This window comes from Rattus norvegicus, chromosome 10 (assembly GCF_021556685.1).
Source record: "Rattus norvegicus strain SHRSP/BbbUtx chromosome 10, alternate assembly SHRSP_T2T, whole genome shotgun sequence".
NCBI lineage: Eukaryota > Metazoa > Chordata > Mammalia > Rodentia > Muridae > Rattus > Rattus norvegicus.
Window position 1 is genome coordinate 78,167,226 of NC_141543.1, and position 13,482 is coordinate 78,180,707.

The 13,482-nt window shown below is 42.7% G+C and overlaps 2 protein-coding genes, 2 non-coding genes and 1 pseudogene across 15 annotated transcripts in view; 4 read left to right on the plus strand and 1 right to left on the minus strand.

Annotated features, from left to right (window-relative positions):
* Nucleotides 1-13,482, plus strand: part of Tex14 (testis expressed 14, intercellular bridge forming factor) — a 124,077-nt gene that overhangs the window by 33,307 nt on the left and 77,288 nt on the right. The gene's annotated exons all lie outside the window — the stretch shown is intronic.
* On the plus strand, nt 8-222 carry LOC120095490 (small nucleolar RNA U3). The gene has a single exon (XR_015632439.1). It is a non-coding gene; the product is annotated as a small nucleolar RNA U3 (small nucleolar RNA).
* On the plus strand, nt 6,243-6,359 carry LOC120095496 (U4 spliceosomal RNA; annotated as a pseudogene).
* Nucleotides 7,509-7,723, plus strand: LOC120095489 (small nucleolar RNA U3). The gene has a single exon (XR_015632438.1). It is a non-coding gene; the product is annotated as a small nucleolar RNA U3 (small nucleolar RNA).
* Nucleotides 10,724-11,799, minus strand: LOC120095168 (zinc finger protein OZF-like). The gene has a single exon (XM_087575000.1). The coding sequence runs from the start codon at nt 11,759-11,761 to the stop codon at nt 10,883-10,885; it is 879 nt and encodes a 292-aa protein (XP_087431126.1). The 5' UTR covers nt 11,762-11,799; the 3' UTR covers nt 10,724-10,882.

Genomic DNA, 13,482 nt, shown 5'->3' on the forward strand with positions numbered 1-13,482 from the left:
TGGAGTTAAGACTATACTTTCAGGGATCATTTCTATAGTTCGTTACTAGAGAAGTTTCTCTGACTGTGTAGAGCACCCGAAACCACGAGGACGAGACATAGCGTCCCCTCCTGAGCGTGAAGCCGGCTCTAGGTGCTGCTTCTGTGCAGCTGCCTCTTGCCATTGATGATCGTTCTTCTCTCCTTCGGGAGGGTAAGAGGGAGGGAACGCAGTCTGAGTGGATTTCGAATTCTTTTTTTTCCAAGGTTGCAAAAGTTAGAAAGCTTTAGCTTTTCTTACACTAACAGTATTGCAGTATCTTTCCAGCTTTCTGAGCTGAGTAGTTCTTAGAGCAATATAGACACAGTATTAGATGCTTTGTGTCATTAATTGGAGTTTGCTTCTTGCCTAATCGAAACTTGACCTTTGTCTTTGTCTTATTTTGGAAGCTTCATTTAAGTTCTCCGGAGATACCCATAGCTTTTTATGGTAATCTTTTGTTTTAAAAATGGTTCCACTCTGGGCTGGAGAGATGGCTCAGCGGTTAAGAGCACCCGACTGCTCTTCCAGAGGTCATGAGTTCAATTCCCAGCAACCACATGGTGGCTCACAACCATCTGTAAAGAGATCTGATGCCCCCTTCTGGTGTATCTGGAGACAGCTACAGTGTACTTATATATAATAAATAAAATAAATCTTTAAAAAAAAATGGTTCCACTCTTTACCTTTGGTTGTCTTAGGAATTCAGAGGATCCTCTTTTAGCTGTGCATACAGTGCGTTATTTGTATCTTCAGAAAGTTCTTGAGGTGCAGGAGGTTCTCTGAAAGAGTTTCACCGAGCCTTTAACTGCCAAGCCCAATTTACAGCCGCTTTGAATACATATTTATTTATTTATTTGCACAACTATTGAAAAGTAAATTACTTGGAGAGGTGTTAGATGATCACTCATCCGTTGACAGTTTGCATAAATAAGTTGCTATCTTAATCATGTTCCATCACCCTTAACAATTTTAGTGAACGTTACATGTAAGATGTTTCGAGAATACAAAGGGTACTTTCAGTTTCTAGTCTCTGTAGAAGAACAGGTCACTCTTAACATGAATAGGTCAGGTTATATTATGTAGATCATGTTATATATATTATCTTAGTTCAGGTTATATATGCATATACATATGACATATATACATGTTAGTTACATATATGTTATATACTTATATGTGTATATATACATATATATCTATATGTATATGTTCAGGATACACACACACACACACACACACACACACGACACCTTGACATAAACTTGGGCTGGGGATTTGGTGATCCCCCTATAATTTTTTTAATGTTTATTTATTTTATGTATATGAGTACACTGTAGCTGTCTTCAGACACACCAGAAGAGGGCATTGGATTCCATAATGGTTGTGAGCCACCATGTGGTTGCTGGGATTTGAACTCAGGAGCAGTCAGTGCTCTTAACTGCTGAGCCATCTCTCCAGCCCCCATCCCCTATAATCTGAGCACTTGAAAAGTAGAAGCTGAAGGACGGGGATTTCAAAGTCATCCTTACCTACACCTAGTGATTTCAGGGCTGGCCTAGGTTTTTTAAAAGTCACTGTAAGCTGGTCTGGAGAGACCCCTGGATTCAAAAGCCTCAATACAAGAAAAGAAAACAAAACCTAAAACCTAAAAACATTAATGAAAGGCATCTAAAGTCCCAACATTAAACAAGCAGAGTAGGGTCACTTGAATCCAAGAATTCAGGACCAGCCTAGGCAATGTAATAAATGAATATCTAACCATACTTTGTATATAAAGTGCTGGCTTGGTGGTCTTCTGTTGGCTCAGCACTGGGAAGTTGAAGTAGGAAAATCAGAAGTTGGCCAACCACATGCTCAGACTCTGTCTGAGTAAATAATGGATATATCTTATTATAGCGTATTTGCCTGATGTCCTCAGAGCCTTTGGTTTCCATCCCCAGTAGTATAATAAAGAAAGCTTGAAAAGGAGGATCTCCAATTTAAACCCTGTTTGGGCTACACAGGGAGACCCTGCATCAAACTGAGCAGCGACTTATGTTACATTTACCCGATGGTATTAAAAAATAAACGTGATACCGTCTAATATTTAAAAATCCCAAGTATGATGCCACAAGATGGTTCAGTGAGTAAAGATGCTTTGTGCCAGGCTTGGCAACCTGAGCTCATTCCCTGTCTCAAATAGGAAGAACGATTAACCCCCGGGAACTGTCCTCTGACCTCTACACATTCCCTGTGGCATGTGGGATTTTGGTTTTGTTTTTTGTTTCCTTGCCAAACCTCCAAGCCAACTTTATACCAAGCGGGGGAAAATCCGGAGGCATCCCCTCTAAGAGTCCTACTATTCTTAGGTTCTTTTTTTTTTTTTTTTCCAGAGCTGAGGACTGAACCCAAGGCCTTCAAGCGCTCTACCACTGAGCTAAATCCCCAGCCCCAAGTACTACTATTCTTAATATCTACTCTTACTGAATACTATTACTGAATATTAAGTATAGGAAATAAGCTAGGATGGTATGGCCAAGAAAAAGAAAGGATACAATTAGTAAAGGAAGATGTCAGATTATTCCTATTTGCAGATGATATGACATCATACCCCAAATTAACCACGAGAAAATGTTTACATTTGATACACACTTTGAGCACAGTAGCAGGGTACAGAATCACTCTACGTAAGCATCTGATGCATTCTTGTTATGTGGTCAAAGAAGTTGACCGTAACAACTTGCAGTCACTCTCATCTCAGCCTCTGTTGTGTTTATAAAAAGATAAAGAGAGGAAGAAATATGTTTGGTGGATTTGTAGGTCAGGTTGTAGTATAGAATAGAGTTTATTCAGGGCATGGGAAGGGGAGTTAGAGGGTAGTAGAGACAGAGAAAAAGCAGAGAGAGAGGCATGGGGGAGAGGAGAATAGAGGCGGGCCATGAGCAGCATGTGGGGCAGGAATGAGAGGGAACAAGAAGACAAGAGAGCAAGAGAGAGCGGGGTGGGGGCGAGGGTGGGGGTGGGGGTGGGAGCAGCCCCTTTTATAGTGAGTCAGTCATACTTGGCTGTTGCCAGGTAACTGTGGGTCGGAGCTCAGAGAAAATGCTAACAGCCTCCAAGTGTAGATTACAGACTTGTGTCACCACCACATTTAGTATTCAGTAATTTTTCTCAGTAATGACCATTTGGTAGAATGTACCTCAACACTTGTTATCTCAGCACTTGTGGGGGGTAGAGGTAGAAGGTTCTAGGTTATCTTAAGCTATATACCAAGATGAAGACCACAAGTCTGCAATACATGAGACCCATCTCACAAATCACAAATACACAGAGGACCAGGAAAGCCAAAGCCTTGTATGATGATTGATCTTAGTTGTGTGTGTGATTGTATCTGATACCAAGTAAGAAAGACACTTCTGGATGGTCTGTAAGGATACCTTCTGGAATGATTGATTAATTGGGGTGGGGGAAAACCCTGTTTAAGAATGGGCTCTACCTTTCCTAGTAGCCTAGATATAATGCAGTTTGAGGGAAAACAATGATGCTGTCTTTGCTCACTCTTGGTGAGTGCGCATACCCTGTTGCTGTTTGTTGATCTTGCCATCCTTGGACATCAGAGCACCACTTCTTTAGCTTTTCAAGTGGACCAAAGACCAGCATCTCTCCAGGAACCCTCCAGGTCTTCAGCCACAGATTGGGAATGCTGAAGATGTGTAGTCTTGTGGATTGAGCCTTTCCACCATACAGATACCCAGTCTATACCATGTGTTTTAGAGTTTTATTGCTGTGAAAAAGCATCATAACCATAGCAACTCTTATAAAGGACATTTAATTGAGGCCAGTTTACAGTTCAAATGTTTAGTCCGTTATCATCACGGTGGGAAACATGGCAGCATCCAGACATGGTGCTCGAGAAGGAGCTGAGAGTTCTGAAGACAGCACAAGGGGACCATCAACACTGGGCATAGCTTGAGTAATATAAAAGCCCACCCCAACAGTGACTTACGTCCTCAAATAAGGCCACACCCACTCCAATAAAGCCACACCCCCTAACAGTGCTACTCCCTATAGGCCAAGCATTCAAACACGTGGGTCTATGGGGTCCATGGGGTCCATACCTATTCCAACAACCACATTCCATGTAAGCCAATCTAATAAGCTTCTTTTATAATAAGTATTCAATCTTTTTGATTTGATCATTTACAGAACCCTGATTAACACACAATCCCAAACAGAAAGCTCAAAGTGAGACTTGATTTTAAATCATAATTAGTCTAACTTTAAAGAGCATGCATGATACTGGTACAAAAACAAATAACGTAGACCAGTGGAATAGAGGACATGGAGGTCAATCAACGCATCCGCAGAGCTAGGGAACTGTTAAAGACTGCATAGGAGAAAAGACAGCCTCTTCAAAACTGCTGCTGTGGGAACTGGGTATCCACATGTAAAAGAGTTAATCAGAACTCTAGCTTATCCTACCCAAAAATGAATTTAAAATGGACCAAAGAGCCATACAAGGCCTGAAACTTCTAGAAGAAAGCTAGGTGTGGTGGCTCATTATCTTCAATTTCTTGGGAAAGTGGAAGTAGGAGGAAGTAGGAGGATCAGGGTTTTAAGGACATCCTTGAATATCATAGCAAATTTGAAGACAATCTGGGTTACATAAGACCCTGTCTCAACAAACAAAAATGAAAGGGAAATACTTAAAACATTAGAACATGGACTTCCTGGAACATACCTCAGTAGCTTAGGGAAACCATATATTCTGTGTATGTCGCCAGCAGGGATGCTAAAAACACAGCCACTGCTTTGAGAGCTGCCTTCAGGGCCTGTGGTAGAGTCCCCACCCCTGCAGGGGACCGAAACACAGACGCTCTAACTGCAGCTGTGAGCATCAAGGCTTTGAGTGTGGGTGGTTGGGCCACTGGGCCAGAGAATGCCCTATTGGTGACAGTCGGGGTTATAAAATAAGAAGCTGTGGTATACAGGTGGTTTATTTTGAATAGAGGTTTCAGTGTGTTTTCTCATCTCTACCAGGCATCTATTATTTCTGTGGTGAGTCTGGCCATCTTGCCAAGGTCTGTGATCTTTAGGAGGATGCCTGATATTTTTGGTAAAGGTGGCTACATTGCCAAGGAGCAAGAGCAGTGCTGCTACAGTTGCGGCAAAGGCGGGGCATCTGGCTGTGACCATGACCACTCAGATGAGCATTTTTGTTCCTGTGGTAAATTTGGATGCATTCAAAGAGACTTCACCAAAGTGAAGTGCTGCCGGGGTGAGGAGACTGATCGCATATCCATCGATTGCAGTAAAGCAAGTGAAGTCAGTTATTACTGCTTCAGTGAGTCAGGGAGTCTTACACAGAATGCAAGACACAGCCCAATTATTTTCCTTTGTTGCCCTCTTTTTTTCTGGTCGAGGGATATAATTTTCTCTGAATCCTCTTTACTGGGCAGAGGTTGGCAGAAAGAGGCTGTTCACTGGCCAGTGAGCTTTACTTATAGTGTAAAAGGAGGAAAGACATGAGGGACTGATTTTGCATTTAGCTAGCAAATTTTTTTTTTTAGTTTGTTAGAGGTATTGTGTATAAAGAACACCCTTTCAGTGAATTAGAGATTAATAAATGAGAACAGTTCAAACCACTATGCCCTTCTGGGTTTGAGTATGTTCCCATGTAGGAGATAAAACCAATTCTAGAAGTGTCTGAGCTTTAGAACTTTATATAATTTTTAGCATAATAAGGACCTTGTAGTAGCTGTTAAATAACACTGAGTGACATCTGCATCAGGCCCTCCTAGAACATAAAGTTGAGTGGAAGTAAACAAGCTGAAAAGACAGACGTTGATGGATATGCCAGGGAAATAGGGATAAAAGCCTAATGCTTCATCCTGATGCTGACGCTGGATACACACACAGCAGTGGCAAAGATGTACAGCACACTTTTTTCAACGACTAAATCTAAAATCCAAAATAAACATTGATGCTTAAAGTTAGCATAATTGCAGAGAAATGTATTTTCCCAGAAATCAAGATTTTTTTTTTTTGTGTACTATATCACTTTGACAACTATATTTTATTTGTGAGGATGAGTTTGTTCTTTCTTTTTCTTTTTCCTGAGACAAGAGCTTCTTTGTGTAGCCCCAGCTGCCCTGGAACCCTATCTGTAGTCCAGGCTGGCCTTGAACCCATAGACATCCACTTACCTCTACCTCCTAAGTGCTGGGATTAAAGGAGTGGCCAGCTTTGAGTGGCAGTATCGTAGCCAATGAGGTTTATCCGAGGCGCGATTATTGCTAATTGAAAGGAGTGGGCCACCACTGCCTGGCTGTGGTGAAAAATGTTTAAAAGTCAGCTGGTAAAAGGAACAAAAATCCTAGAAATAGAAAATGTAATTTAAAACCATTTCAATAGGGGTTGGGGATTTAGCTCAGCGGTAGAGCACTTGCCTAGCAAGCTCAAGGCCCTGGGTTCGGTCCCCAGCTCCGAAAAAAAGAAAAACAAAAAACAAAAAACAAACAAGCAAAAAAAAACCATTTCAATAAATCTTCTTTGAGAAGATTAATCTGCAATCTATATATGCACACAGGGGTTGACCAGGGAAGGTGGAAGAGGTTCATAAGAAAAAAGTGCAAAGTTGTACATATTTTTAAAAGATGATTTATTTTTACTTTATGTGCACTGGTGCTTTGCCTGCATGTATGTCTGTGTGAAGGTATCTGGATATCCTGGAACTGAAGTTACTATTGTGGGCTGTCTTGGGATGCTAGAAATTGAACCACAGGTCTTCTGGAGGAGCAGCCAGTGCTCTTAACTGTTATGCCATCTCTCCAATACCCAACGTTTATGTATTTTAAAATGTCACAAACTTTGTATGCAACTAAAATATTACGAGTTTGAATTTGGAGACTTTAGGTTGTTTTTAACCAAGGGTTTCACTTTGTAGCTAACTAAATCTGGCCTCACACTTGGGAAAAAGCGCTCGCCTCAATTTCCCTAGTGTTCCGACACTTTCATGTGTTTCATATGTGTTTCTTTGATCACAGGACAGAATTTATTAAATAGGGCTTGCAGTCCTTGAACTGCCACTATCTTCCCCACGTTTGTTCCTCACCCAAGGCCTCTGGCTTGGGCCAGAAGCCCAAACCGGCGGGAGCCGCCGCAGAAAGGAAGTGCGATGGCAGGCGGCCGGGACCGCGTGTGGCCGTTAGTGACGCTTGACGGAAGTGGGACGGGGCAGAAGAGGGCTGTAAGCCGATTGGCTACTCGGCGACCGTATGCTAATCGTGGTGACAGTTTGCCTAGTGTAGGGACACTAGCGAGTCAAAATGCCTCGTGGACTCCGTATGGAGAGGTGTCAGTGGGTCAGAGAACATGTGTCCGTGTGGGCCGCCGTGGTGTCTGAAAGCGGCGGCGACACGGAGAACATGGGGCGTCTGGGCGAAAGTCGCCGTGACTAAGATGCGAGGGCGCTTGGTGCAGTGCGGCGATGGCGGCTGAGTGGAGTTAAGACTATACTTTCAGGGATCATTTCTATAGTTCGTTACTAGAGAAGTTTCTCTGACTGTGTAGAGCACCCGAAACCACGAGGACGAGACATAGCGTCCCCTCCTGAGCGTGAAGCCGGCTCTAGGTGCTGCTTCTGTGCAGCTGCCTCTTGCCATTGATGATCGTTCTTCTCTCCTTCGGGAGGGTAAGAGGGAGGGAACGCAGTCTGAGTGGCCCCTCATACAATTATGGTTTTTAAAGGAAGATCTTGCAGCCTTCAGAATTTGCTTTGTTAATAATACCCATGAAGAGCTACTTCGATCCAGGGTGGTATTTTACTGACTGACTGTTTTGGTCTCCGTGAGTATGTACATGCAGGTAGGCAGACATTCACAGACATTCACTGCAACAGATAAGTTGCAGTGTGTTTTTCAAGGTAGGCTTTGTTCTTCAGTGAAGCGGGACGTGATCACCCAGTCCTTCTCATTCCAACACTTAGGCAGAAGCAGGTAGTTCCGTGAGTTTGAGGGCAAACCTGGTCTACAAATTGAGTCCCAGGAAAGCCAGAGCTACACAGAGAAATCCTGTCTCAAAAGACAGACCTAAGAGCAACAAAGTTGTCACCATTCCACAGTTCCAGTACAGATAGATACTGATGGAACACTGAGTTTCAGGTCAGCCTGGTTTACACAGTAAGGACTCAGAACAACTTAGGGGAACCCATTCTCATCTTGCACTATATGTATGGGTCCTGGAATTGAATTCAGGTCACCATGCTTCCCGGCAAGTCCCTTTACCAGATGAGCTATCTCACCAGCCCCACAAAAGCTTTTCCGTAGTTTTATAGTTGTCTTTTGTAATAGGTTAATTAAAAATTAAATCATGCACAGGAGAGATGGCTCAGTGGTTAAGAGCACTGACTGCTCTTCCAGAGGTCCTGAGTTCAATTCTCAGCAACTACATGGTGGCTCACAACCATCTGTAATAGGATCTGGTGTGTCTAAGACAGCTATTGTGTACTCATATACATTAAATAAACAAATCATCAAAAAAAAAAAAGAAAAATGGCTCATTGGTTCAGAGCACTGACTGTTTTTCTTCGGTAGGACTTTAGTTCAGATTTCTAGTACTCACATGATGCCTGACAGCTGTATGTAACTCAAGTTTCAGGACATCAGATTCTTTTATTTTTATTTATTTATTTTTTTGGCACAGACATACATGGAGGCAAAATACTCATACATATAAAATAAATTGATTTTAAAAAACCTTTTAAAATGCATTTATGTAATATTTTTAGGAGATAGTACCATAGTAAAATATTATCTGTCCATTAGGTCGAGGTGCATACTCAAGAGTGACTTGGCAGCACCTACAAGACCAGGTCAGATTGCCTTCAGTGATTATTTGTTTTTAATTTTAATTTTTAAAAGATTTACTATGTGTTTGGGTGTCTGTATGCCTCATGTGTTTGAGTGCATGAAGAAACTAGAAGATGGTCCAGGCTCTGTAAGTCCGGAGTTACAGGTAATTGTGAGCCACCTGACTTGGGCGTCAGGATCTAAAATCGCAGGTCCTCTGGAAGAGCATGCGTGCTCTTCACTGCTGAGCCACTCACAAGCCTCAGCGTTTCCTTTTCATTTGCTCTCTTTCTCTTTTTCACTCATATATTGGCATAAAGACCATACTTAGATACTGCATATATATTGTGTGAAAGATTCATGATAACATAGCATCTTTTTAAAATATATTTATTTTATGTTTATGAGTACACTGTAGCTATCTTCAGACACACCAGAAGAGGGCATCAGATCCCATTATAGATGGTTGTGAGCCACCATGTGGTTGCTGGAATTGAACTCAGGGCCTCTGGAAGAGCAGCTAGTGCTCTTAATGGCTGAACCATCTTTCCAGCCCATAACAGAGCATCTTTATGACGTCTTTCTACTATTTAATCTGACACAAACCACATAGAACTCTGGTGTAATAAAAGCTTTAAAGTTAAAATACTAATGCCAGGAAGTATATACAAAGCCAGTTTAAAAAGTCTGGGTTGTGTGTCAGTTGAGATTTCCTGAAGGAAATAGTAATTGAGTTGAATTCAGAAAAGCTTCAAGAAGTGAAGCTGGCTGGGGTTTTCTTTTTTTTTTTTTCTTTTTTTTCTTTTTGCTGTCATTTTAAACTTTAATAAAATAGATAATTTCATTACATAGAGTGCCAAGTCCATCCACTCACTGTCATATTAAAGTTTTAGAAATATCTCTATAAAAGCTCAGTATTTGATTGGGAATTAAACAACTATAACAGCTCTACAGGTGCAGAGTTCCCACCATTACCTCCGTTCTTATTTTGAAAAATACAGAAAAGTACAAAAAATAAGACATGATACTCATATAACACAACTGAAAATTAGCCAATATCTTCATATATTTACCTGCGTCTTTAAGAGAACGAATGCTTGTATGAAAGCTGAAGCCTGCCCTCCCCCTCCCGCTTCCCTTCCTCACTCTCAGCAGTTGGTCCGCATCCTTCTGATGCATCTCATTTACATACATGTGCATATATGCCGTGACAGGAGCTCAGAGGAGGAGATTTAACTTGGGAGTCACTGTACTGTATGCATCCTCCTGTAAACTGAGTCTCCCCACAGCACTTTCCGTCCCTCCAGTCACTCACACCCCATCTCCCGCACCTGCCAATGTCTGCGAAGGAGTCCCAGTGCTTCCTCATCCAGTCCCAACCGGCAGTTGAGTGCTAACACTGGGCTGCTCTAAACTAAAGTCATGGTAAATTTCCTGGTGCCTCACCTCCGGAGCATAAATACTCATGAGACTTCCCAAGTATTTTCAAATGTTACAAGGAATGTTTTCCCTCTCCAAAGTCAACCTTGTATGATGTACAGCATTTCTATATTTCTACTTTCAATATCCATACATTTTACTTTTACTATCAGGTTATAGTTTGTAGTGTGCAGGTTTGCTCCTCAGAGAATAATTTACCTCCAAACATAGTCTTGGTGTTCAGCTGAAGCAATTATTTTCATATTCTAAGTCCTGGTAAATGTAGTTAGCATTCTCTAATGTCTGTCCTCACTAACTGTGAAGACCTGCAGATCTACGCTGACAGCCGTCAGCAGGACCTGTTTGCCAGTCTCCATTGTAGACGACCGTGTTCACGGTTCAGCACTGCTTTTCTTTTCTGCTGCTTTGCCGAGTGCAGGCTTTTGATCACACACACTTCTTTCCCTTCAGTAGGAGTTCTCCGGTGTTCACAGCATCGTACATTAAATGTTTGGCTAATTTATGGTGCTCAGCCTCAGAATGACCAAATGATGTACCATGAGGTGTAGACTGCTAATGAACACTTCCCCGTACTGAAGACATTCACAGAGCGTTTAGTGAGTATGGATTTTCTGGTGTCTGATGTGATGGGACTTCTGGCTGAAGGCCTTCCCACACTCACTGCACTGATAAGGCTTCTTACCTGTGTGGATTCTCAGATGCAGGGCCAGGGTTGAGAACTGAGAAAAGGCCTTCCCACATTCATTGCAGCCATAGGGTTTCTCACCCGTGTGGCTCCTCACATGCACGGTTAGAGACGAACTCTGAGAGAAGGCTTTCCCACATACATTGCATTCATACGGCTTATCGCCTGAATGAATTCTCACGTGCACAATGAGTGACGTTCGCTGAGAGAAGGCCTTTCCGCACTCATTGCACTCATACGGTTTCTCTCCGGTGTGGATGTTCTGATGCTTTATCAGGTACTTCTTCTGGCCGAACGCTGTTCCACACTCATTACACTTAAAGGGTTTCTCACCAATATGAATCTTCTCGTGCTCAGTAAGATTTGATTTGCCGCTAAAGGTTTTCCCACACTCCTTACATATGAAGGGCTTCTCTCCCGTGTGAGTTCTCTGATGTCTGATGAGGTTTGACTTCTGAATGAAAGCTTTCCCACAGTCTTTGCACTCAAAAGGCTTCTCTCCAGTGTGAATCTTCTGATGGGTAAGCAAGTTTTCCTTCTGGCTAAAGGATTTCCCACAATCATTACACTCGAAGAGCTTCTCTCCGGTGTGAGTGTTCTGATGCTTAATGACATACTGCTTCTGGCTAAAGGCTTTCCCACACTCGTTACATTCGAAAGGCTTCTCTCTATTATGAAAATGCTCGTGCTCTGTAAGATTCGACTTGTGGCTAAAGAGTATTCCACATACCTTACAGGCAAAGGGGCTTCCCCCACTTAAAATCCTCTGCTGACTGAGGTGTGACATCTGAATAGAAGCTTTATCACATTCACAGCGTTTATCTCCAATACAAAAGTTTGGATGAAGGAGGGTTTGCTCCTGACTGAGGATGTCTCCACATTTCTTACAGTTCTAAGGCTTCTCTCTGGGTCTGACTATTCATTCAAATGCGGAGCAGGGGAGAAAGTTTAAGAGAAACTTTATTGGTATAAACCTTTCTTCCAAGGGTAAGTTTTACTAATAGTCAATGGTGTTTTTGCAAAGTTCACTTGTTTTCCTCCAGCAAGGCTGAGAAAGCCGTCATCTAGCTAAAGGCTTTTCAATATTTCTTAGAGACACAGGGCTTCCTCTCAGCATGACTTCTCTGTCCAGGGCGGAGGACACTTAGGTAAATGCTTCCGGCCTTCAGGAAACTCAGAGGCTTTCCTCTGGTCTGTGCAGTCCACTAACAAACTGCAGGCATCTCCACGCTGCTCTCTTATAAGAGGCTCCTACCAGCAGGAGGTCATCATAGAGGATTCCCAAGCCATATGTAGCAGAGGATTCATCCCATACAACTCTCTGTTTAAATCTAAATTATGTTTCAAGCGCAAAGCTTTAAGCTTTAAAAAATGTTTCGCCTTTTAAAACTTGATGTCTGTTCCGAAAGAAAAGAAATGAAGTCTGTGAGCACAGGAAGCAGTGTTCCAATTCTTGCCTTCCACTCTCCTTGGTGGATAAAACTGCTGTCCCAGTGTCGGCGTTGCTCTATGTGCTTGGCATTCCTCAGCCGCTTCTCCTACTTTGGCGCCACGTGGACCCGACCGCCGTGCTGACCCGCGGACAAAGACCAAAATGTCCACTCGCTGCCCTGCGTCTGCGCACTCCTGGGGTTTTCAAAACACTGACTCAAGGGGACATCTTTATGGGTGCATCCTCTGCCTCTGCCCTTGGGTGTTCATAGTATCAGAAGAATCATTTTCTTATTCAGGGTTCTTCTGAGCACAGAGTACAGAGCACAGAGTTGGTTGGTTCTCTGTGTTGTCTCACTGCCCTGCTCATTTACATTTGATGGCTATTCCTTTGGGAAACCACTGAGAGGGAGAGAACGTGTCTGAGTGGTTCATACTACATTGTTTGAAAGGTGTGCATGCCTTCATTCTCCGTACTCAGAAGGCAGAAGTGACAGATCTCTGTTAGTTCAAGGCTAGCTTTAGCTATAGCGTGAGTTCCAGGACTGTGGTGAAACCCATCTTGAAGAAAGGAAATTTAAAAAGAAAGGAAATAAAGGAAGAGGAGGGAGGGAGGGAGGGAGGGAGGGAGGGAAGGAAGGTGGGTAGGTGGGTAGGTAGGTAGGCCGGTCGGTCGGTCGGTCGGTAGGTTGGTCCATCTACTTGTGCAGTCTAGGCTGGCCTTGAAGTGGCAGTCTTTGCCTCAGCCTCCTGAGTGCTGATGTCAGAAGCATTAGCAGCTAATGTCTGGCTTTGCTGCTGCTGCTGCTGTTGTTGTTGTAGTGTTGGCAGTTAATTTGCTGTCTTTCCTTCTATTATTTTCTACAAAGTGTGTTGTGTGTGGGATTGCTTTGGTGAGGAGTTACTTCTGGCTGATAATTTTACTTTGCTTATTTACTAGCTGGTAAACCTTCAACAGTTCCTCAGCCTGAATTTGTTTTTCTGTAAATTAGATTCATGTAGTAACAGTGTAATATGTGGGGTTGCTTTAAGGATTAAGTTAGATTAAGAAACTACAGTAGTTCAGTAATCCTTTTT